Source organism: Malassezia sympodialis, genomic scaffold, assembly GCF_000349305.1.
Source record: "Malassezia sympodialis ATCC 42132 genomic scaffold, msy_sf_11, whole genome shotgun sequence".
NCBI lineage: Eukaryota > Fungi > Basidiomycota > Malasseziomycetes > Malasseziales > Malasseziaceae > Malassezia > Malassezia sympodialis.
Genome location: NW_017387809.1, coordinates 347,095 through 370,357, shown reverse-complemented (window position 1 = coordinate 370,357; position 23,263 = coordinate 347,095). Strand labels below are relative to the sequence as shown.

The 23,263-nt window shown below is 67.7% G+C and overlaps 6 protein-coding genes across 6 annotated transcripts; 3 read left to right on the top strand and 3 right to left on the bottom strand.

The window, feature by feature from the left end:
• Window positions 1-11: 11 nt before the first annotated feature.
• MSY001_2484 (uncharacterized protein) lies at window positions 12-997 on the top strand (the record flags this gene model as incomplete). The annotated part of the gene is made up of 2 exons (XM_018884341.1): window positions 12-155; window positions 239-997. 2 exons carry the CDS (start codon window positions 12-14, stop codon window positions 995-997), a joined length of 903 nt encoding a protein of 300 aa, XP_018741010.1.
• A 7-nt stretch (window positions 998-1,004) lies between these two features.
• MSY001_2483 (uncharacterized protein) lies at window positions 1,005-2,108 on the bottom strand (the record flags this gene model as incomplete). Its single annotated transcript, XM_018884340.1, has 2 exons — window positions 1,005-1,281; window positions 1,306-2,108. 2 exons carry the CDS (start codon window positions 2,106-2,108, stop codon window positions 1,005-1,007), a joined length of 1,080 nt encoding a protein of 359 aa, XP_018741009.1.
• Window positions 2,109-2,856: 748 nt separating this feature from the next.
• On the top strand, window positions 2,857-5,604 carry MSY001_2482 (uncharacterized protein; the record flags this gene model as incomplete). The annotated part of the gene is made up of 1 exon (XM_018884339.1): window positions 2,857-5,604. The coding sequence occupies one exon, from the start codon at window positions 2,857-2,859 to the stop codon at window positions 5,602-5,604; it is 2,748 nt and encodes a 915-aa protein (XP_018741008.1).
• Window position 5,605: 1 nt separating this feature from the next.
• MSY001_2481 (uncharacterized protein) lies at window positions 5,606-17,131 on the bottom strand (the record flags this gene model as incomplete). The annotated part of the gene is made up of 2 exons (XM_018884338.1): window positions 5,606-14,156; window positions 14,184-17,131. 2 exons carry the CDS (start codon window positions 17,129-17,131, stop codon window positions 5,606-5,608), a joined length of 11,499 nt encoding a protein of 3,832 aa, XP_018741007.1.
• Window positions 17,132-17,424: 293 nt separating this feature from the next.
• Window positions 17,425-21,462, top strand: MSY001_2480 (uncharacterized protein; the record flags this gene model as incomplete). Its single annotated transcript, XM_018884337.1, has 2 exons — window positions 17,425-21,237; window positions 21,262-21,462. The coding sequence occupies 2 exons, from the start codon at window positions 17,425-17,427 to the stop codon at window positions 21,460-21,462; spliced, it is 4,014 nt and encodes a 1,337-aa protein (XP_018741006.1).
• An 11-nt stretch (window positions 21,463-21,473) lies between these two features.
• Window positions 21,474-23,195, bottom strand: MSY001_2479 (uncharacterized protein; the record flags this gene model as incomplete). Its single annotated transcript, XM_018884336.1, has 1 exon — window positions 21,474-23,195. One exon carries the CDS (start codon window positions 23,193-23,195, stop codon window positions 21,474-21,476), a length of 1,722 nt encoding a protein of 573 aa, XP_018741005.1.
• Between the last annotated feature and the right edge of the window lie 68 nt (window positions 23,196-23,263).

Below are 23,263 nucleotides of genomic sequence, written 5' to 3'. Positions count from 1 at the left end.
CAGCAGCCGCCATGGCGCTCGATCTTGATGCCTGCATCGAGAAGCTGCTTAACAAGCAGCTGCTCGTGGACACCATCATAAAGGAGGTGTGCGAAAAGACAAAGGAGCTGCTCATGTCCGAGAGCAATGTCGTGCATATTAGTGCGCCGGTCACGGTCGTCGGGGACATTCACGGGTAGGTTGCGCAGCCTGACGTGCAGGCAATTTTATGACCTGCTCGAAATCTTCCGTATTGGAGGCGATGCGCCCAATACGAACTACCTCTTTCTTGGTGCGTGCACACGCGCTCATAGCAGGCGACTATGTCGATCGGGGCCTGTTCTCCGTCGAGACCATCTCGCTGCTGACATGCTTGAAACTGCGATACCCTCACCGTGTGCAGCTGGTGCGCGGGAACCATGAGAGCCGCGCCGTGACGCAGATGTATGGATTTTATGCCGAGTGCATGCACAAGTATCCCGACTCGAACGTGTGGCAGTACTTTACCGACATGTTTGATTTTCTCACGCTCTCGGTGGTGATTGACAACCGCATCTTTTGTGTGCATGGCGGACTCTCCCCGTCGGTGCACTACCTCGACCAGATCAAGGTGCTCGATCGCTTCCGCGAGATCCCGCACGAGGGGCCCATTGCCGATCTGGTCTGGTCCGACCCCGATCCGGACAAGGAGGAGTTTGCCATCTCGCCTCGCGGCGCCGGATACACGTTTGGGGCGTCGGTGGTGCGTCACTTTCTCGCGTCAAATCAGCTGGAGCACATATTGCGAGCGCATCAGCTGTGCATGGAGGGCTACAATGTCCTGTACGGCGACTTGCTCAGCACCGTATGGTCCGCTCCCAACTACTGCTATCGCTGTGGCAACCTCGCGTCGATCCTCGAGGTCGGGCCAGACGGCACTCGCCACTTTAATACGTTTGAGGCGGCCCCGGAGAATGAGCACGACGGGCCACTGCAGGCAGCGCACGCTCGCAACGAGACGATCGAGTACTTCCTCTAATGATACCCTACTGTACAAAGTCGTCCAGGGCTGCTTCCGTGCTGGGCAGCGACAGGCCCTGTGCCTGCAGAACGTGCTCCAGCACCATACCCGCATGCTGCAGCGCATGCACGTTGTGTCCGCCCGATGCCGGGGCGTGCGGTAGCATCGAGAGACGCCGCCACAGCGTCAGCTGCGTCCACGCATTGGGCTCCACGTCCCACTGCTCATAGAGCTGCAGTACATACCAAGCACCCTGCCAGTCATTCGTCGCTAGCATCGCGTCCAGTGCCGCGTTCAGCACGCTGGTGCCCTTGGTGCGGACATACTTGGCCGCCGCGGGCGCTTGCACCAAGCGCTGGCAGAGGCGCAGCACGGCACGAGGCGAGCCAGCGGTCGAGGCAAGAGGATGCGATGCAGGAAACACCTCGCATGGCAGCCACTCGTCGCGCCCAGGCCGAGACCCGTGCACCTGACGCGCATGCGCCGCGCACAGCGTGAAGAGGACAGGGACCGTCGAGATATGCACGCGGAGCCCACGATGCGCGGCCTCGGCCGCCGCAGGCGTCGCTCCTCGCGTGCGGTGCACCACGTTCGCAGGGCCGTTCTCCAGCAGGCACGCTTCCGTGGCCAGCGCCACAGCGCGCGCCAGCCGACCGCACCCCGCCTCGAAACCGGCCAGCAGGTTCAGCATCGACACGCCCGGAATCACCCGGTCCTCCCGCACGAGCGCTAGAATGTCGTACATGGCTGTCGTTTTGAACGGCGCGTCGAGATCCGTCGCGCGCGCATGGAGCGACGCCTGCTCGGCCGGCGATACGTGCACAAACAACTCGCGCAAGTGGGACGATGTCGAGAGCGCATGCATCAGCGTGAGGTAGGGCGACGCGGTGGGCTTGGGGCCCACGACGGCGGCGAGCGACTCCGTGTCACGCAGCTTGGTGAGCAGGCGGTAGCGCTCTAGCCAGATGCGCGCGCCCACCACATGGCCCGCCAGGATGCGCCCGCGGACTAGGGCATTCCACACATCCGGGTGCTTCGTCCAGAGCGCATGCAGGGGCACGTCGTAGGGCACATACTTTGCGCTCGTGTAGCGCCGCAGCCACACCAAGTGCTGGGGGTCGTGCTGCATAGCCAAGGCGCGCGTCGTCATCGACGCGCCGTGGCGCACGGCCAAGTGTGCCAGCATCTGCTCGCCGCGCTGCGGCTCCTTGGCACGTCCGTATGCATGCACGAGCGCTGCGAGCACGCTCGATGTGTGCGCCGCCGGGGCGCGCGCCACGACATCGGCGGCCAGGACGTCGAGCATACGCACCAGCGCCGATCGGTCAATCGAGCGCGCCAGTGTGGCAATCAAGCTGCTCAGCGCATCGCACGGCAGTGCAATGTGTGCCTCGGCGCAGTGGTCGTACAGGGTCGCGAGGGCAAGGGCAGGATGTGCGGGCCCGTCGGGCCCCGCCACCCAGCGCGTCGACGAGCGGCGGCCGAGTCGCTGGATGCCGTGACGCAGGGTATCGAGAAGGAGGGTATCGTCGGCCGCACACACGCGCAGCATGGGCGCGTGCGTGAGCTCGCACAAAACTTGAGAGGCGCGCGCGAGGCGGTGGTGCCTGAGGAGCGCGCGCGCAAGGTGTGCCATCATCGCCACAGGCTGCGGCGTCGTGCCGTGCAGATGGGCAAAGTATGCCATGCACACGACCATGTACGACCGAAGTGCCGTGCCGGACGGCGCCTGTGCAGGCCGCGCAGGGAGGAGCAGGCGCGCCGCGCGCGCGACGCTCTGCGCACCCAGCGCTGCCGCCATGGTCCTGTCGTAGGACAGCGGAGGCCACGTGATGCACAAAAAAGGGCGGTCCGCCGCGTACGGACGTTGCGTGGTGATGGCGAAGGAGATTGACTTTCTCGCGGAGGACGACGCCGAGCTCGCGCCCCCTCCCCGTCGAGCACCGCCCCAGGCGCCGGAGGACGACGATGACGCCGCGTTCATTGCTGCTGCCGCGCAGAAGCACAATGTCAAGGCTGGCATGCAGGTGGCGAAGCAGGCCAGCAAGGGCAAGACCAAGTCGCCTATGGCGAGCGGCATAGTGAGCGGCGGCGGCAGCTTCCAGAGCATGGGGCTGCATCCGTCGCTGCTGCGCGCGCTGCTGCTGCGCGGCTTTACGACGCCGACGCCTATCCAGCGGCGCGCGATCCCGGCGATCCTCGCGCAGCCCCCCCAGGACGTGGTGGGCATGGCGCGCACCGGTTCCGGCAAGACGCTCTCGTACATGGTCCCGCTTATCCAGCGCTTGCATGGACGCCATTCGACGACGTTCGGCATCAAGTCGGTGATCCTGTGCCCCTCGCGAGAGCTGGCGCTGCAGATCCTCAAGGTCGGCAAGGACCTCGCGCGCGGCTGGCGCTCCGACGATGAAGCGCAGCGCGAGGCGATCCGCTGGGCGCTGGTCGTTGGTGGTGAGGGGCTCGACGAGCAGTTTGCGATGATGACGGCGAACCCCGATGTGGTCATTGCGACGCCGGGCCGTTTGCTGCACCTGGTCGTGGAGATGAATCTGGACCTGAGGGCCGTTGAGTACGTTGTGTTTGACGAGGCGGACCGCCTCTTTGAGATGGGCTTTGCCGATCAGCTGGAGGAGCTGCTGCGCCGCCTCCCGACGACGCGCCAGACGCTCCTGTTCAGTGCGACGCTGCCCAAGTCGCTCGTCGAGTTTGCGCGCGCAGGCCTCGAGGCGAACCCGAAACTGATCCGCCTCGACACGGACAGCAAGATCAGCCCTGACCTGCGCATGGCGTTCTTCAGCGTCAAGCCCGCTGAAAAAGACGCGGCGCTGCTCCAGCTGCTGCGGCACATCATCCAGGTGCCCACCGGCGCGCCTGAGCCGGACGAGCCAGCCGGCAAGAAGCGCAAGCGCATGAACCCGGTCGACCAGCTGCGGCCGTACCAGACCGTCATCTTTTGTGCGACCAAGCACCACGTCGAGTACCTGCTGCTGATGCTCACGACGATGGGCTATGCGTGCTCGCACATCTACTCGTCGCTCGACCAGGCCGCCCGCAGTATCGAGATGAACAAGTTCCGCGCGGGGCGCACGTCGCTGCTCGTCGTGACCGACTTGGCCGCGCGCGGTATCGACCTGCCGGTGCTGGAGCATGTGATCAACTACGACTTCCCGCCCCAGGCGCGCCTCTTTGTGCACCGCGTCGGCCGCACAGCGCGTGCGGGTCGCCGCGGCTGGGCGTGGAGTCTGTGCACGCACGCCGAGCTGCCGAACCTGTGTGATCTGCAGCTGTTCCTCGGCCGCCCCCTCGTGTCGTCGCACACGCTGCAGGGCGACGCGGCGCACGACCTGCATGCGAATCTGGTGCTGGGCACGTTCCCCCGCGACGTGCTGGATTCGGAGAGCGAGTCGATCCGGCATGCGATGCACGAGTCGTCCTCGACGGCGACCGCGTACGATGCCCTCGCGCAGGTCGTCCAGCGCGCGCACCGCATGTATGTGCGCTCACAGCCCAAGGCCAGTGCAGAGAGCCACCGCCGCGCGAAGGACATGCTCAAGGCGGCCGAGCGCAGCGCGCTCATGGGCGGCACCGAGGGCTGGGCCCTCGCGGGCCATCCGCTCGAGGCAGCGGGCGTGCACGATGTGCTGCGGCGCCCTGACGTATACCAGCTGGCCACGAGTGAGGACGCCAAGCGCCGCCGCACGCACGACGACCCCCTGGCCGGCGCGCGCGCGGCCTTGCTGGCCAAGGTGAACGCGTTCCGTCCCGGCGAGACGGTGCTGGAAGTAGGCGCACGGGGCCCGAACATGCCGCTCGCGCGCCTCATGCAGGACCGGCGGCGCACACTCGACGCGAAGCAGCAGCGTGCGCGTGCGATCGAGGCGGCCAAGCGCGGCGACACGGCGCCCGCCGCGGACGTGCCGGAGGAGGCGCCGGCCGCCGCCTCTTTGCCCGCCGACGAGGCGGAGATTGCGTCCGTCTTTGACACACGCACGAGTTTCCGCGATCCGTCCGTGTACCTCGACTACGAGCAGCGCGGCGCCGCGGAGGAGCGCGGCTACTCGCTGCATGGCCCTTCCTTCACGGAGCAGGCGAACCGCGTGAGCGTCGACATGGCCGGCGACGATGTCGGCCCGGGCACGCCGAACCAGCGGCCGAACCAGCGACGCTGGGACACGAAGAAGAAGAAGTTTATCCAGGGCGACGGCACCGGCTCCGACAACCAGAAGCTGATTCGCTCGGAAACAGGCCTCAAGCTGCCGGCCAGCTACCGCTCCGGGCGCTTCGACGCGTGGCGCAAGGAGCAGCAGGTGGAGCTGCCGCATGTGGGCGAGGACGAGAGCTCGATGGCCGCGTCCGCGCGCCGCGTCGCTGCGCTTGTGAACCAGCGCGGCGGCCCACGGCACCGCGGCTTCCACCACACGCAGACCAAGGCGCCGAAGCCGCTGGACAAGCTGCAGTACGACTACCACAAAAAGCGCAAGGCGCGTGAGCGCAAGGGCCTCTCGCCGCACGCGCCGCGCGCCGCGCACAGCGAGCTCAAGAGTGCGCAGCAGATCCACCGCGCCCGCGAGGTGCAGGCGAAGCGCAAGGCAAAGAATGCACGCCCGTCCAAAAAACGCAAGTAGTCTATGGTATACGCAGCACATCGGCCAGCGCCGCCAGAACCGCCTTCGCCTCGTCCCCACCGAGCACCGCGGCGGGACACCGCAGCGCCAGCGAGAGTGTGTCGTCCGCCTCCACGCACACATCCACATGGACCAACGACGGCGCCACGAACTGGGCGCCGGGCCACGCATCGAACGACGACGACGGCACCATGCGCTGCGCGCGCGCGAGGCGCGGCTGCGTGAGGGCCTGGCGCGGCTGCAGCGCGCTCGGCGCGCGGCCGGCGTGCGCGCCCCGCAGGACGTTCAGCGCCGTGTTGCACAGCGGCGCAGCCGGCCGCCCAATCGCGTCGAAGATCTGCTCGAGCGATGCCTGCTCCAGCGGCACACGCGCCGCGATCACGGCGGTCATGTGCTGCGCCGTAGCTGTGAGCGAGGACGCCAGCGGCACCACCGTAGGCAGCAGGTTGAGGCAGGGAATCGCCCGGTCCGCCGCGTGCTCGATCGGCACCGAGCGCGCCGCGTGGTGCAGCAGAAAGACCGGCGCAGCCGCGCCCGTCCACTGGTGCAGGACATGCGCCCACGCCGCGGCGACGAGCGCGGGGAGACTCGCCTGCTGCTCGGCGAGCGCCACGCGCAGGCGCTCTACGCCGTGCACGGCACGCATTCGATGCACAAACGTGCATGCATCGCCGATGGCGACGTCCGTCGCGCCCAGCATGCACGGCGCGACCGTGCGCAGCGGCGCCCAGTGGTGCGCCACGGCCGACGCATCCGGCGCGAGCGCAACGAGGTCCGCCATGTCGGCGTGCGCGGAGGGCGCCCGGCCCTCGTACAGCGCGACGAGGTCGTCCAGGAGCAGCGGCAGCGACCATGCATCGTACATGGGGTGGAACAGGTGCAGCACCAAGTACACACTGTCGGCCGCCGGCACCACGTCCGCGGCGGCCCAGGGCTGTGTGTCCGCGGGCAGCTGCGCGCGCTGGTCCAGGACCGCCTGCACGGCATCGTGCGGCGCAGCCGCGCGCGGATGCGCCTGAAGCGGCTGCGTCGTTGGCACAACCGCTTGCCATGCGCGGCCCTCGACACACACAAACATGGTGCGCAGGATCGGGTGCCGTTGCTGCAGCTGCTCCCACGCGGCGCGCCACCGCTCCACGTCGCCGAGACGGGTCTCGTACACGAACGCGAACCATCCAAGCCGGTAGCCAGTCTGGACCCACTGCCGCAGGTGCATGGCCTGCCCCGCCGACACTGGGAGCACCGCGTCGAGGGGGCGCCGCACGGCCGCGCACACGGCCTCGGCGCCGCGACGCCAGTCGTGCGCGGGCGCGGGCGCGGGCGCCGAGCGATGCCGCTCCAGCCACGCCGCCGCCACACCCTCGGGCGTGCCGGCGGCCAGGTCACTCACCTGCAGGTCCCAGTCCTGCGCACGCGCGCGCGCCACGACCTGGATCGCCGCGATCGAGTCGAGGCCCAGCGCGAGCAGCGGCGTCGTCGCGTCCACCTCCTCCACAGGCACACGCGCGAGGTCCGCGAGCAGCGCCCGCAGTCGGTCGACAAGCGCCGCCGGCGCCGGCGCCGTCGCGCGCGGCGCCGCGGGACGCCCAGGGGCCAGGTCCAGCTCGAGCGTATCGGACGGCGACAGCATGCCCTGCATGAGCGCCTCCATGCGCGCTAGCAGCTGCGCCAGCCCCGCGGCATCGCGGAACGACACGCGGCTCCGCGCCACGAGCGCCACGCGCGACGTCTGTACCACCTCCACATTCAGCGCGTACTGCGCCTCGTCGTCGCGGGGCAGCGGCACGGGCGCCAGATGCGCCCACGCCGCGCCCTCTTCGTGGCGCTGCACGTCCAGGAGCGCATCGATGAGCGGCGCCGGCGACGTGTGTGTGCGCTGGTGCGCCCGCGCAATGCTCCGTAGCGGCGCGTGCCGGTGCGGACGCGACGCATCGATCTGGGCTTGCAGCGCCTGGAGCTGCGCCCTCACGCTCGCCTCGCGCAGCGCCACGCGCGTCGGCACCGTGTTCAGCACGGGGCCCAGCACATCGAGGCCGCCGTCGACGTCGGTGCGCAGGCTCAGCACTTGGCCGAAGCACACGTCCGAGGACCCCGTGCACTCGGCGAGCACATGCGCAAAGGCGAGCGTCGCAAACGCGTGGACGGAGACGCCGAGCGACTGACAGACGCGCTCCACGGCCGCGCTCGTCAGCACCGTAGCGCGCTCGACCGTGCACGAGGCGCGCGCGCCCCCGGGCGGCCCGAGCCACGCCGGCACATGCCCGGCCAGCGTGTCGAGCCAGTACGGCACGTGTGGCTCGCCACTCGCGAGGTGCGGCACGACCGCGGCGAACGGCGGGCGCGCCCGCAGCGCGTGGCCCTCCAGCGCGGCGTCCATGTCCTCGAGCACCTGGCCGAGCGTGTGTGCGTCGTACAGCGCGTGATGCAGCGTGAGGATCATGCGCGTGCCGTGCGCCGTCGGCAGCAGGTCCAGGGCGTGCGGCTGCGCTGCGCCACACAGGGCACGCGCCGCGGCGCCCACCGACGCCCAGGCGTCCTCGGCGGCATGCGTGCGCACCACAGGGGCGTGCGTAGCGCTCGTCACTTGCACCCACGGCACGATCTTGTGCTCGTGCGCGACAAAGCGCGTGCGGAGGAGATCATGGCGCGCGACCAGCGCGCGCCAGGCCGCCTCCACGGCCGGCGGCGCGCGATCCACGTCCCACACGTGCGTGTGCACATACAGCGCGCCATCGCTCGCGGCCCACTCGGCGAGCATGCCGGCCTGCAGCGGCGTGCACGGCAGAGCGCCAGGCGCGCGAAGCAGGTCGGCGCCCGCCGCGCACAGCGCCGCGTACGCCTGCGCATCGTCGTCCGTGCGCGCCGGCGCCTCGTCGAGGGCGCGCGCGAGGCGCGCCGGTGTCGCGTGCTGCAAGAGCTCGCGCACCGTGAGGCGCACGCCGGCGTCGCGCAGCGCCGTGACAAGCCGGATGGCCGAGAGCGAGTCGAAGCCCAGCGCGTAGAACGAGGCATGGCGGTCCACGTCGTCGACGGACACACCGCCGACCTGCGCGATGGCACGCAGCACGGTGCGCTCGCGCTCTGTGAGCGGTGCCGCCGCGCGCGGCGCGCGCAGCCCCGTCGGCTCGAGCGTCATGTACCACGCAGCGAGGCGCTTCGTATCGACCTTGTTGTTCGGCGTGAGCGGCAGCGGGCCCGCGAGCACGATCGTGTGCGCAGGCACCATGTACGGGGCGAGGCGGCGGCGCGCGCTGTCCACGCAGGCGGCGGCGCGCTGCCGCGCCTCGTCGTCCGTGCGCATAGCGAGCGACGAGCCTTCCAGCGGCGCCGCACGCAGCGCGACGAACGCGACGAGCTGGCGCGACGCGTGCGACGGATGCTGCAGGTACTGCACACACGCATCGGCGATCCCCTCCTCGACGGCGAGCTCGTGCGCGATCTCGTCGAGCTCCACGCGCTGGCCGTTGACCTTGACCTGGCCGCGCGCGAGGCGGCCCAGGCACTCGATGCGCCCGTCCCACAGCATGCGCCCGCGGTCGCCGGTGCGGTACACGCGCGCGCCGCGCAGCGTCGGGAACTGCGCCGCGGTCAGCTCGGGCGCGCCCACGTAGCCGTCGGCCACCTGCGGCCCGCCGACGACAATCTCGCCGACCGTGCCGCGGTAGGCCACGTCGCCGTCTCGCACGATCCACACCGCGGACGTCGGGTACGCGTCGCCCACGACCGAGCGGCGTGTGTGCGCGTCGACGAAGCCGAGCGTGTTGCCGATCGTGCCTTCCGTGGGGCCGTACGCATTGACGAGCCGCTGCGGCGGCGTGCCCCATGCGCGCACGACGCGCTCGTCAATGACGTCGCCGCCGCTCATGAGCCACTCCAGGCGCGGCACGCGCTCGGGGCGCACCAGCGCCGCGAGTGCCGCGGGCAGGTCGGCCATCGTGATGCGCAGGCACCGGAACGCGAGCTCCAGGTCGGTCAGCAGCACCTCTTTCGGCGCGCTGGCCATCGCAAAGCCGAGCGCCAGCGGCAGGCACACCTCGAACAGCGACACGTCAAAGCCCGGCGACGCCAGCTGGAGCATGCGCGACGCGCGCGTATGCGGCAGCATGGCCTCCCACGAGACGATCGCGGCTGCGAGCGCGCGGTGCGACACTTGCACGCCCTTGGGCTTGCCTGTCGACCCCGACGTAAAGAGAATGTACGCGGGCCCGTCCAGCGACGGCACCGGCGTGCGCGGCGCGCACGGCCGCTGCAGGTCCGCGAGCGTGCGCAGCGGCAAGCGCACGTCGCGCCACGGCGCCGCGCTCACGAGCGTGCCGGGGCCCACCGTCTCGATCATGTACGCGAGTCGCTCCGTGGGCAGCGTCGGGTCCAGCGGCACGTACGTCTTGCGCGCCTTCCACGTCGCGAGGAGCACCACGTACAGGTCCAGCGTGCGTGGCAGGTGCACATACACGGCGCCGCCCTCGCACGCCGCTAGGTGGCCGGCATACACGCTCGAGCGGCGGTCCAGCTCGGCGTACGACAGCGTCTGCGCGACGAACGGCTCCATCGACGTGGCGAACGTAATGGCCTCGGCGTCCGGCCGCGTACGCGCATGCATCGCGAAGCGCGCGAGGAAGGCGTCCGCCGGCGTGGGCTGCACAGGCGTCTCATGCACGACCGAGCGGAGTGCGAGGTCCGTGCGTGCCTCGCCCAGGCACGCGCGCAGCGCGTCCTCCAGTTGCTCGACCAGGAGCTGGACCTGCGCTGGCACGAGGCGGTCAGGCGCATACGTCACGTCGAACATCAGCGTGTTGTCAGCGTCGACGGACACCTGCAGCGCGAGCGGAAAGTCCGAGGCCATCGCGTCGTGCACGGCGCGCACGCCGCATGGGCACACGGACGGCGTCGCCGGCAGGAACGAGAAGAGCGCCTCAAAGAGCGTCGTGTCCATGTGCAGGGCGTGCGCCACGTCCGTTAGGTGCACGAACGGGTGCGCCACCGCGGCGGCAAGCTGCTCGTGCGCAGCATGGAGATCGCGGCCCGTCCAGCGGAAGGGCACCGTAGAGATACATGGGCCATGCGCATCCGCATGCGCGACATGCGCGAGGCGCCCGCTAAGCACGACGCCGAGCGTGGCCTCCGCCTCGCCCACATACTGCGCGAAGAGCGCGGCATACTCGTGGAGCAGCAGGGCCGGCAGCGTGACCTTGTGTGCCTGCGCATGGGCCGCGAGGCGCGCCGCCGAGACGCGCGCGCGGTACGTCAGCGACACGCTCGGCCCACGCGCGCTGTAGCGCCCGGTCACCGTGGGGACGGGCGTGCGCACCATGCCATCGAGCACGCGCGTGTAGTGTGCGGCGCTCGCGGCGCTCGTGCGCGCCGCGAGGCGCGCCACATCCGCAAAGGTGTCGGGCGCCGCGCGGCCGTCGACCGCGGCCATAAGCAGAGAGAGCGACGCTGCGTCGTACACGGCGTGATGCACACTTAGACAGAGCACGTCGTCGAACAGAGTGAGGCGCACGAGCGGGCGCGACGCGACGCGTTGCAGCATGTCGTCTGCGATGCCATCCAGCGCGGCCTGCGAGCAGGGCGCACGCACACGGGCCTCGATGCTGGGCAGCGCCGGGAGCACGCGCTGCGTTGCCGTCTCGCCCAGCTCAAACACGCTGCGGTAGATGCCAAAGCGCGCGAGCGTATCGCGCCAGTGCTGCACATACGCCCAGCGCGCGCTGTCATCGGCGACATCCAGCGTGAGACGCACATGGTTGATGTACAGGCGCCGGCCGGGATCAGCGAGCGAGTGGGCGAGCGTGGCCCACTGCAGCGGAAGGCACGGCAGGGCGCCGTCAGCCGCGGCCTCGGGCGGCGCGTCGCACGGCGACGCAGCGAGCAGGCCCGCGAGCGTCGGCTGCGTCAGAATCGTGGGCAGGCTCGCAGGCACGCCCGCCTCGCCGAGCGCCTGTGCGAGACGCACGGCCCGCACACTGTCGAGGCCGAGCCCAAAGAGATCCGTGTGGAGCCCGACGTGCGCGACGCCGAGCACGCGCTGGACTACGCGCGCGGCCGTGCGCGCCTCGGGCGTCTCGGGTGGTGCATCCGCCTGCGCCGCGGCGTCCGGGGCGAAGCGCGCGTACGCATCCACGAGCGCGCCGTGGTCCAGCTTGCCGCTCACGCGCGCGAGCGGCAAGGCGCGCAGGGGCAGCACGACGCTCGGCACCATGTACGAGGGCATGTGCGCACGTGCATAAGCACGGATCGGTGTCACATCCTCGTCGGGCTGCCACTCGGCAGGGCCGACGCGCGCGGTCGGCGCGACGAACGCCACCACGTGCGGCTCAGGCCACTGCGGGTGGGTGAGCAGGCGCACGGCGACCTGCGCTGCGCCGCCTGCCTGAAGCACAGACGCAATCTCGCCCAGCTCCACGCGCGCGCCGCGCACCTTGACCTGGTCGTGGCCCACGCGCCCGAGATACTCAATGTCGCCCCTCGGTGTCATGCGCGCGCGATCACCGGTCGCGTACGCACGCTGTGAGTCCCACGTAAAGAAGGGCGCCTCGCTCGCGTGCACGTAGCCGAGGCCGACGTGCGTGCCGACGATCGCCAGCTCGCCCGGCTCGCCACGCAGCGCCGCCGAGTCGCGTGTGCGCAGCACGACAAACTGGTTGCCGGGGAACGCGCGCCCAATGTTGGAGGCGCGCGTGTCGGCGTGCACGCGCGTGCACGAGATGCCGATCGTCGCCTCCGTCGGCCCGTACGCGTTGAGCACCGGCACGTCCGACGCGCCCCACATGTCCACGATGTCGTCGGCGAGTCGCTCGCCACCGACGACGAGCACGCGCAGGTGCGGCACGTCGCTGGGCCTCACACGCCGGCCGCGCGTGTAAAAGAGCGAGGGCACCACGCACGCATGCGTCACTTGCGCATCGGCCATCGCAGCGCCGAGGTCCGCCAGCAGCGCATGGCGCGGCATCGTCACAATCGTACTGCCGCTCTGCAGCGCCAGGAAGCACTCGAGCAGGTGCACGTCAAAGGCCTCAGCGGAGCGCGCGAGGAACCGCGCATCGCACAGGCTGCGAGGCTGGGCGTCCTCCAAGGCGCAGCGGAAGTTGTCCACGGCATGCGCCAGGTTCGCGTGCGAGAGGATGCATCCCTTGGGCTGGCCCGTCGACCCCGACGTATACAGCACGTACGCCGCGTCGCCAGGCGCCACATCGCGGTGCGCCGGGGCATGGCGCGCAAGCTCCGCAGGGCGGTGCACGGCCACGCGCCCGGCCCAGGTGGGATCGGCATCGTCGGTGATGACACACGCCGCCCCACTGTCGTGCAGGAGCTGCGCCTTGCGTGCGCTGGGCAGCGACTCGTCGAGCGGCAGGTACACGAGGCCCGCCTGCAAGAGACCGAGCAGCACCACGTACGTGTCGAGACTGCGACGCAGTGCCACGGCGGCGACGCTCTGCGGCGCATACGCAACGAGGGCACCTGCCGTCGCGGCACTCTGTGCCTGCAGCGACGCGTACGTGAGCGTAGCCACCTGGCGGGCGGGCACAGCATCGCGCATCTCGACGGCCACGGCGCGCGGCGTCCTTGCGGCATGGTGTGCAGCCCACGCCGCGACGTTGGTGTAGCGCGGCGTGCCCGGCGGCACACACGAGCCGACTGCAAGGAGCGTCTGCGGCATGGGCAGAGCAGCGAGCGGCATGTGCACCTCGCTCGTGTAGGCGTCGAGGAGCGCGTCCAGCTGCGCGAGCAGCTGGTCCGCATACGCCGGCGACACGTGCGAGTCGAGGGCGTTGAGGGCAAGGACAAGCTGCTCGCCGTCCACGCGCATCTCGAGCGCTAGGCCGTGCTCAACATGCACGCCCTGGTCGTGCGCGCGCGGTAGGTCCAGCACGGCGCCGTCAGCGGCAGCGTCCGGCGCCTCCAGCACGAACAAGCTGTGGAACAGGGGCTGCTCTGCCGGGCACGCAACGAGGGTGCGGACATGCGCGAGCGGGACAGGCGGCCGGTCGAGGAGCGGCGCGTACGTGTGGAGCCAGTGCGCGACGTACGCAGCCACAGTATCGCCATGCTCCATCGAATACGCCGCGGGCAGCGTTGACAACAGAGGGCCGCCGATGCGTGCATTCGAGGCATGCCGGCTGCGCAGCGACACAACGTCGCCCAGCAAGACGGCGCTCGTGCCCAAATACGCACACAGCACGCGCGCCCACGCGGCATGCGCCATCGGCCGGACGGAAGCGCCGAGCTGCGCGGCCGCCCGCTCCAAGGCCGTCCATGGTGTGCGGGCGTGGCGCACGTACCGCTGGAGCGTGTGGGTCGGCGCCGCGCGCGTCTCCCGCAGGGCCGGCCATGGCGTGTGGTCCCATGGGCCGCGCAGGGCGTCGGCCCAGGCCGCAAGGACCGAGGACTCGGTCTCCGAGCCAGGGAGCGGCAGCATGTCGGGCAGCGCCAGGGCCCACGGCTCGGCAGGCCAAGGAGCGTCCGAGCGCTGCAGCAGTGCATCGAGGCGCTCTGCGAGCAGCTCTAGCGTCGGCTCGTCGTACAGGGCATGATGCAGCACGAGTGTTACGCTCTCGGCACTGCATCCAGCGAGCCACAACGGCTCGCCCGACGTGCACGCAGGGCGATGCGGCTCGAGCGCTGCAAAGGCATCACCCGTGTACACATGCACCACGGGCGTGACAGACTCGTACACGACCGCGGCGTACACGGGCGCGTACGGCGATGTCGAGTCGGACGTGGCTGGCACAAAGCCCATGCGCAAGCAGTCCATCTCGGTGGCGAGGCGGCGAAGCGCGTCTTGCAGCTGGGCGGGCGCTACTGGTGCATGTGTGGGCCACGAGCGGTACAGCCAGTAGCGCGCAGGGTCGAGACACGTCTCCAGCAGCATGCCCTGCTGCGTCGGCGTCACAGGGAGTATTTGCGCACCCAAGCGTGCAGGGATCTCGGTGCGGCACAGCGACATCCACGCCTCCGCGACGGCCTGTGCCGCAGCGGTGCGGTCATCGGCTGGCTCCGCGGCATCCAGCGCGCTGACGAGCTTGGCGAGCGTATCGTGCTTGGCAAAGTCCGCAGCACTCACAGGCCAGCCGTCGCTGACGAGGTGGGCAGAGAGCGCCATGGCCCGAACCGAGTTGAGGCCCAAGAGGGGGAACGAGAGGTGCGCCGCGCCCGGCGCGCGCAGCTCAGGCAGCCGCTCACATAGGGCCACGGCGAGTGGGTGCGAGAGGATGTCCGTCGAATCATCCGTGGGCCCCGCAACCTGTGCTTCCCAGGCGGCCACGTCGAGCGCGTCGTACGCGGCTTGCACGGTGCGGCGGTCAATTTTCGCACTCGAGGTGCGGGGGAACGCGTGCACAACGACAAAGTGCAGAGGCACCATGTACGCAGGAAGCAGGTCCGACACAGTGCTCCGCAGCTTGCGCGCCAGGCTCGCGGCCTCGGCATCAGTGCGAATGAGCGGCGCGTCCTGCGCGTCGCTCGTGGGCGCCACGGCAAAGGCCACGATCCTCGGCGGCTCCGACGGATCAAGCGCCGGCATAGCGACAGTGTCGGCATCACGCACGAGCTCGGACGCCGACTTGACCGCGGCATTGATCTCCAGCAGCTCGATACGCACGCCGTTAATCTTGACTTGATCGTCATTGCGCCCGAGGTACTCGAGCTGGCCGTCCCACAAGTACCGCGCGAGGTCGCCCGTGTGGTACAGGCGCCCGAGTGTGGGGTGCTCGACGAACTTGGCCGCGGTCTTGTCGGGCTCGCCCATGTAGCCGCGCGCGAGCTGCGGGCCACCCAGGAGGAGCTCGCCAATGGCGCCGCGGGGCACGATCCGCCCATGTTCGTCCATGAGCACGCACAGCGCATCCGAAAACGGTACGCCGATATTGTGCGCCTTGACCTCGTCGTCCGGGGGAATCTCGCGCGCCGTCAGCGACAGCGTCGCTTCAGCCGGCCCGTATATGTTCACGACGCGGCACCCCTGGGACCACTCGTCCGCCACGACCTGGGATAGTTTCTCACCGCCATTGACCATGACGCGCATCGTCGGCACGGCGCGGCGCGGCACCATCGCCGAGACGGCGGGCGTAAAGAGAGTGTGTGTGACGGCCATGGCCTGCGCCACATCGACAAGGCGCGTGAGAAGAAGCTCGAGGGGGGCAAAGCACACGGTGCCGCCATGGCCCCACGCATAGAAGATGTCAAAGATGGACAGGTCGAACACGTACGCGGCAAACTGCAGGTACCGCAGCTCGCCCGGCGTGTCAGGCAGGTCCGTCGGCACGGCCGCCTGCAGCGCGCGCATCGCTTGGACAGCGGCTTCGTGCTCAATCCCGACAGCCTTGGGCAGGCCGGTGGTCCCACTCGTCCAGATTTGGTAGGCAAGCTGCTTGGGCGACGCACGCGCAGCCGTGCGCACCGGCGTCGGTGCTGCAGGGATGGGATCGTCCAGCGAGGCCATGCGGATCGTGGGCGGGCACACGTCCCGTACATGCGCCGCGGTCGCCTGCGTCGTCAGCACGAGGCGCGCGCGTGATTTGTCGAGGAGGGCCGCCTGCCGCGCGGCGGGCCAGCTGGGATCGATCGGGCACCACGCGGCACCCGCCTTGAGGATGCCCAGGATACTCGCGTACATATCGAAGCATTTTGGGAGGCACAGCGACACGATCTGGTCGTCGTTGCCAGGCGCTGCATAGCCGACGCCGTGCGACCACACGAGGCGTGCAATGGCGTCGGACCGCGCGTCGAGATCCGCATACGTCCAAGTGTCCAAGTGGAGTGGAGCGACCGACTTGCAGCATACCAGGGCCGGCACGCTCGGGATGGCGCGCGCGCGTCGACGGAACTGATCTTCGAGGCGCTCATGTGCCACTCCGTGAGGCTGGTCCGTGTCGATGTACTGGGGCGGGGGCGTGCTGAGAGCCTGCAGCGCCACGGGCAGCGCCGTTGGATCCGTGCCGTGTGCGAGCGCTGTGAGCGCCGCGTCCACCTGGCGCAGCTGCATCACTGCTGAGCCAGCGACGTGCACGCTCGGTATCGCAAGGAGCGAGAGGCCGACATGCGCGCCGCGCCCGCGGTGTGCCACGAGGGCGACCGCGACATCTGGCCCGAGCACACGCGTGGCAAGTGCACAGGCGGCCGATGCATCGTCCTGGAGCGCATCGACAAAGACCATCGGGCCCTGGACGCATGAGGTCGGTGCGCCCTGCCACGCCGACTCGACCGCCCCGAGGACCGCATGCGCGTCGCGCATGTCGCACACGGCCGGCCCGAGTCGCAGCGCGGCGGCCTGCTGCGCAGCATCGATCGCATCCATCTCAAGCACGTCCAGCTCGTGTGCCATGTACATGTACGCGACAGTGACCCAGGCGGCCGCCAGCACGCTGCGCACCGCTACGTGGGCGGCCTCAGCATGTGCATGGAGGGCCTCTAAGGAGAGAGTGGTCTCGATGGACGCACGGCCCAGGGCGCCGCTGCGCGCGAACGCGTCACGCGAGCGCGCCCGTAGGCGCAGGCCCGTCACATCAGGAAACGGCGCTCGTCCCATGCTAGGTGAAGACCTAAGAGAGGAGACGCACGACGCCCCTGCCTGCTCAGGAAGGTGCACTGATCGTGGTGCCTGTATCGGCCGAAGACAGGGATGTCGTTGATTTAATCTGATAAAAAGTCGCCAAGGCCGGGTAGAAGAGCGCGAAGCCACGCGCCTGCGCTGGACCTTCTCGGCAGGCGCGCTGCTCGCTGCTTGCTGCCTCCCTGTCCTGTCAAATGACGGAGACATCGGAGCAGATGGCCTGGACGCCGCGCGCGTGGCTCGCGCGTGTACGGCGGGGCCTGCCGTCGATGAGCTATGTGCGCCTATTTCGCGACCTCTCGAAAACCGAGTACGCCGCCCTCGTCGTCGGTACAGTCGCCGCCATCGCAGCGGGTGTGCCGCTGCCCATTATCGGCGTCTTGTTCGGCAAGATGGTCAATGGGTTCAACGAGCAGGCATGTGTCGCGCACACCCTCGCGCCGCCGGACCCCGCGCAACAGGCCGAGTTCCTGCAGGACGTGCAGGACCATGTCGTGCAGATCATTATCGTGGCCGCCGTCAACTTTGCACTCATCTGGATCTACACGAGCTGCTGGTCGTTCCTCGGTGAACGCATCGTGCGCCGCCTGCGCGAGCGGTACGTGCGGGCGCTCTTGTCGCAGGACATGAGCTACTTTGACATGCTGCCTCCCGGCGAGATCAGTACGCGTCTCGGCGAGAACCTAATTACCGTGCAGAACGGCACGAGTGAAAAGGTCGGCATCCTCCTGTCCTCCATCGCGTACTTTCTCGCGAGCTACATTACCGCCTTCGTTTTGCTCCCTGTGCTCGCCGCGCAGCTCCTCTCGCTCGTGCCTGCGTTCCTGATCGTATCGTTGGTCGGCGCTCACTTTGTCTCGCGCTACACGAAGCGCATGTCGACGCACATGGGCGATGCATCCAGCATCGCAACCGAGGCCCTGCAGAACTTGCCCGTCGTCCAGGCGTTCCAGGCGCAGGCACCGCTCGGCCAGTTGTTCCATGCGCATCTGGGTCTTGTGCGCCGCAGTGGCATGTACCGCGCTCTGTCCGCCGCCACCATGCTCGGCTGCCTCTTCTTTGTCGCTTATTCCGCCAATGCGCTCGCCTTTCACTCGGGCAGCCGCATGGTCTCGGATCACATGCGCACCGACGGCGACGACGCCTCCAGCACTGTGGGCAACGTGTACACGGTCATTTTTCTTCTCCTGGATGCCTCATTCGTCGTGGGGCAAATCTCGCCGTACCTCCAGACATTCTCAGCGGCTGGCGGCGCCGGCGCGCAGCTCCTGCACACCATCCAGCTGCCCGCTCATATCGACGCCCTTTCCGAAGAGGGCATCGTGCCGCCGCAAAGCGATGGCCCGCTCGGCTTCCGCTTTAACGACGTTTGCCTCGCGTATCCTGCGCGCCCGGAGGCCCCAGTCCTCCGCCACCTTACGCTCGATATCGAGCCGGGGCAGCGCATCGGTATCTGCGGGTTCAGTGGTAGTGGCAAGAGCACCATTGTATCGCTGCTGCACCGCTTTTACGAGCCCACCAACGGCACCATCACGCTGGATGATGGCACGCCTATCCATTCGCTCCGAGTCAGCTGGCTGCGCTCCCAGATGAGCCTCGTTGGCCAGGAGCCCGTCCTGTTCAACTGCACTGTCTTGGAGAGCATTGCGCACGGCCTGCTAGGCAGTCCTGCGATGGCACACCTCTTTGATGTGATTCGCTGGCTCGAGCAGTACGCATTTGACCATCCCAGCTTGCCAACAGACTGGGCGGACCAGTGCCCTGCGCACCTGCGCGCAGCGCTGGACGAGGTGATCGAGCGCTGCGAGGAGGCAGCGCGACTCTCGTTTGCGCACGACTTTATTCTCCGGCTTCCCCAGGGGTATGTGACGCGCGTCGGCGATGGCGGTCGCTCGCTGAGCGGCGGCCAAAAGCAGCGCATTGCACTGGCGCGTGCCGTAATCAAGAAGCCTCGTGTGCTCGTGCTGGACGAGGCGACCGCTGCCCTCGACTCGCAGAGCGAGATGGCCGTGCAGGCTGCGTTCGATCGCGTGTCGGCGAACCGCACGACCGTTGCCATTGCGCACCGACTCTCGACGATCCGCGACTATGACAAGATTGTCGTTATGGCGCATGGGGAGGTGCTAGAGTACGGTACGCACACCGAGCTGCTCCGCCGTCAAGGGCACTATGCGGCCCTGGTGCGCGCGCAATCGGAGCACGAGCCTGCGGAGGCAGATCTGGACACGGAGAGTGCGTCCTCCGACAAGGACATGGACGCAGCCAGCCCGCCTGAGTATGATGCCGAGGTGCTGCAAGGACGCCTGCCTATGCCGCTGCCGGCGCAGCCCGTCGTGCCGCCCCCGAATCTGGGTGTGTCAGGGCCTACGGAGGAGCCCACGAAGGCACCCACCATGTCCTGCACACGTGCACTCGGTCGCCTCCTGTCGATGGCGCTCGGGCCTTGGCCGTACGCGCTGCTGGGCGTGTGTGCGTCTGCCGTGATTGGTGGGGCCTTCTCCGGCGAAGCTGTGCTTTTTGGCCATGTGATCGAGGCGCTGAATCCTTGCAAGCCACCTGAGCAAGTGGAGTCGCGCTCGGATCGGTTCGCCCTGTTCTTCTTTGTGCTGGCGCTGATTGAGCTGGTGGCGTACTTTCTCAGTGGAGCATCATTCGGGTTCGTGTCGGAATGGCTCCTGATACAGCTCCGGCAGCGCGTGTTCTCGGTACTGGTTACGCGCCCCTTGGCCTGGTACGAAAAAGAAAACATTGCGCCTGGCACCCTCATGGCGAACTTGAGCACGGACACGAGTCACCTGGGCGGGCTGACAGGCACCGTGATCGGTACCATTGTGAGCATTCTCGTCAATCTCATTGCAGGGATTACCTTGGCGCATATCGTTGCATGGCGCATCGCCGTCGTGATCCTCGCGATGGTGCCTATCCTTGTGGCAGCAGGCTACCTGCGCCTCAAAGTCATTGCCGACTTTCAAAAGCGCCACGAGACAGCCTACGCACAGTCGACGGCCCTGGCTGTCGAGGCTGTCTCGTCCATGCGCACGGTCGCCGCGCTGGGCCGCGAACAGGACGTTCTCCAGCTGTTTTCCTACAGCCTCGAGCGCTCGTACCGCGAAAGCTTGCGGCACCTGGTTGTGGGCAACATGTTTTTGGCCATCTCGCTCAGCATCTCGTACTTTATCTATGGCTTTGCGTACTGGTGGGGCTCCAAGAACGTCGCCGAGCAGCGCTACAGCCAGGTGGCTTTTTTCACCGTGCTGCCAGCGCTGCTCTTCTCCGCCCAGTCATCCGGCCAGCTGCTGGCCTTTGCGCCCGACTTTACCAAGGCGCAAGTCTCGGCCTCGAATATTTTTTCGCTACTGGATCGCGCCGAGGCGCCCAAGCCCCGCGCGCGCCGCGCGCGCGCCGCCGCCGTGGACCTGGAAAAGGAGAAGGCGCCGCCACCGATGGACCAGGGCCCGCTGCCCGTCACGTTCAGTGGCGTGCAGTTCACCTACTTGGGTCGTGACTCGCCTGCTCTTGATGGCATTGATTTGGACATTCCAGCCGGTGCGTTTGCAGCCTTTATCGGCACCAGTGGGTCGGGCAAAAGCACGGCCATGAGCCTGATTGAAAACTTCTACGCGCCTTCGCACGGCACGGTGCGTGTCGGTGGACATGCAACAACGTCCATACCCGCCAGCACATTGCGCAGCGCCATGGCGATTGTGCCACAGGAGGCAATGCTGTTCTGCGGCTCGATCGAGTTTAACGTGGCGCTCGGCCTAGACGATCCGCTCTCTGTGCCGGCCGTGCGCGCACAGACGGACGAGAGGCAAATGCATGAAACATCACACAGGCTGCCCGTCGACCCACGCATCGTCGCAGCGTGCGAGGCAGCGCATGTGCACGCCACGATTGAGGCTCTGCCCGACCAGTACCATACCGACGTTGGCACTGGCGGCTCTCAACTGAGCGGTGGCCAAAAACAGCGCGTGGCAATTGCCCGCGCGCTCGTGCGGCAGCCGAAGCTGCTGCTTCTCGACGAGTCGACGTCTGCGATGGACGCCGCTAGTGAGCAGGCGTTCCAAGAGACGCTTCGCCGGGTACGTACGGCGCTCTGACCTCAGCTCCACCAAACTCGCACGTGTACTATAATTGCGATTGCGCATCGGATGCGCACGATCCGCACCGCCGATATCATCTTCCTGTTCGATCATGGGCGGATCCTGGCGCGCGGCACGCATGCTGAGCTCATGCAGTCCTGCCCACAGGTGCGTCGCACGTTCTCACTCCAGTATCAAGCCATGATCTCGCATCAGTCTTTGTAGCCCTACAAAGCCTAGCTCGCGTCGGACAGCAGGTACTGCCGATAGATAGGGTTGTGGGTCTCTTCCTCGTAGGCATACCCCAGCGTCTCGAGAAAGTCGTTCAGTTTGTCGCTCGACTCGGGCGGCACTTGCAGCGCGGCCAATACACGCGCCACGTCGCCGCCCTCGGCGCGGTAATGGAACAGGGAGATGTTCCACCCCGCGTCAATGCTCACGAGGAAGTGCTGCAAGGCGCCAGGGCGCTCCGGGAACTGGAAACGGAACAGGCGCTCATTCGGCACAGGCTCACGGCCGCCGATCAAATAGCGTGCGTGCGACTTGACAAGCTCATTGTCACTGATATCCACGGCATGCATGCCCGCCTTGTTCAGGCCGTCCAAGATACCCTTCAACTCAAGCTCACGCACTGTGGCGCCATCGGCGGGCGGCAGCGCACTGGACACGATCGGGTTGGCTTCCGACGCGGGAATGCTGCCGTTGAGAAGGAAGGAGGTGAGGATCTGCGCCTGCTTTGTGCCATTGTGGCGGTACGAAAACTCGGTTACATCACGGGGATAGAGGTGCTGGTTCAGCTTGAGGAAGCTACCGGGCTGGTCGGGGATCGTCACAGACATGATAGCTTCGCGCTTCTCGCCCAGACCTGCGCGCTCCGAGACGAACCGCAGGCGATCAAAGTTCATGTTGGCGCCGCTGATCACGGCGACGTACCGCTGCCCGGCGGCCGCAGCGCCTTGCGTCGCCACGTAGCGCTTCAGGCCGGCCAGGGCAAGCGCGCCGGCCGGCTCGGTGACCGCGCGGGTATCTTCAAAAATATCACGGATGGCCGCACAAATCTCATCGTTCGACACACGCACCATACCATCCACAAGGCCATGACACAAGCGGAAGCACTCGTCGCCAACCAGACGCACGGCGGTGCCGTCGCTGAACAGACCCACGTCCGGTATCTCCACGCGGTGTCCCTGCTCCATGCTCTGCGTCATGGCATCGGCATCAAAGGTCTCCACCCCAATGACCTTGACGTGCGGCGGCGCGACGCGCTTGATGTACGCAGCGATACCAGCGAGGAGGCCGCCACCGCCCACAGCACAGAACACCGCACTAACCTTTTCCATGTCCGTCTGACTGCAGATTTCCGCGCCAATGGTGCCCTGCCCTGCAATCACCTGGGGATGATCAAAAGGCGGGACCATAGTCAGGCCGTACGCCTCGGCCAGGCGCACTGACTCTTTCTTGGCCTCGTCAAAGTTGGCGCCGTGAAACACGACCTTGGCGCCCAGGCGCTGTACATTCTCCCACTTGATGCGAGGAGTACCTCGTGGCATGACGATTGTGCACGGAATCGACAAGTTGGCGCCAGCGAGCGCCACACCCTGTGCGTGATTGCCGGCGCTGCAGGCGACCACGCCCTTCCACTTGCGCGTATCGTCAAGCTGACGCATCATATTGTAGGCACCACGGAGCTTGAAGCTAAACACAGGCTGCATATCTTCGCGCTTCAACAGCACCTCGCACCCAAGACGCGTCGACAAGTGCGTCGCCGGCGTGAGCGAAGTCAGACGGGCAAGGTCGTACAGATGCGCCCCCAGAATCATGCGCAAATAGTCGGGCGAGCCATCTTCTAGACGCTGGTGGGCTTTCAGCTCTTCGTACATCTTCTTCGAGGCATCGCTGCTCGCTTTCGCCGTCGGCTGGTGCCGGTACACGGCCGGGGCCTGGGGCGTGGAGTGCATGAGCGAAGGAAGGTTATGCTCCACGTGATCTTATCGAGTGACTGGGATCGGCGCAAAAAATGGAACCT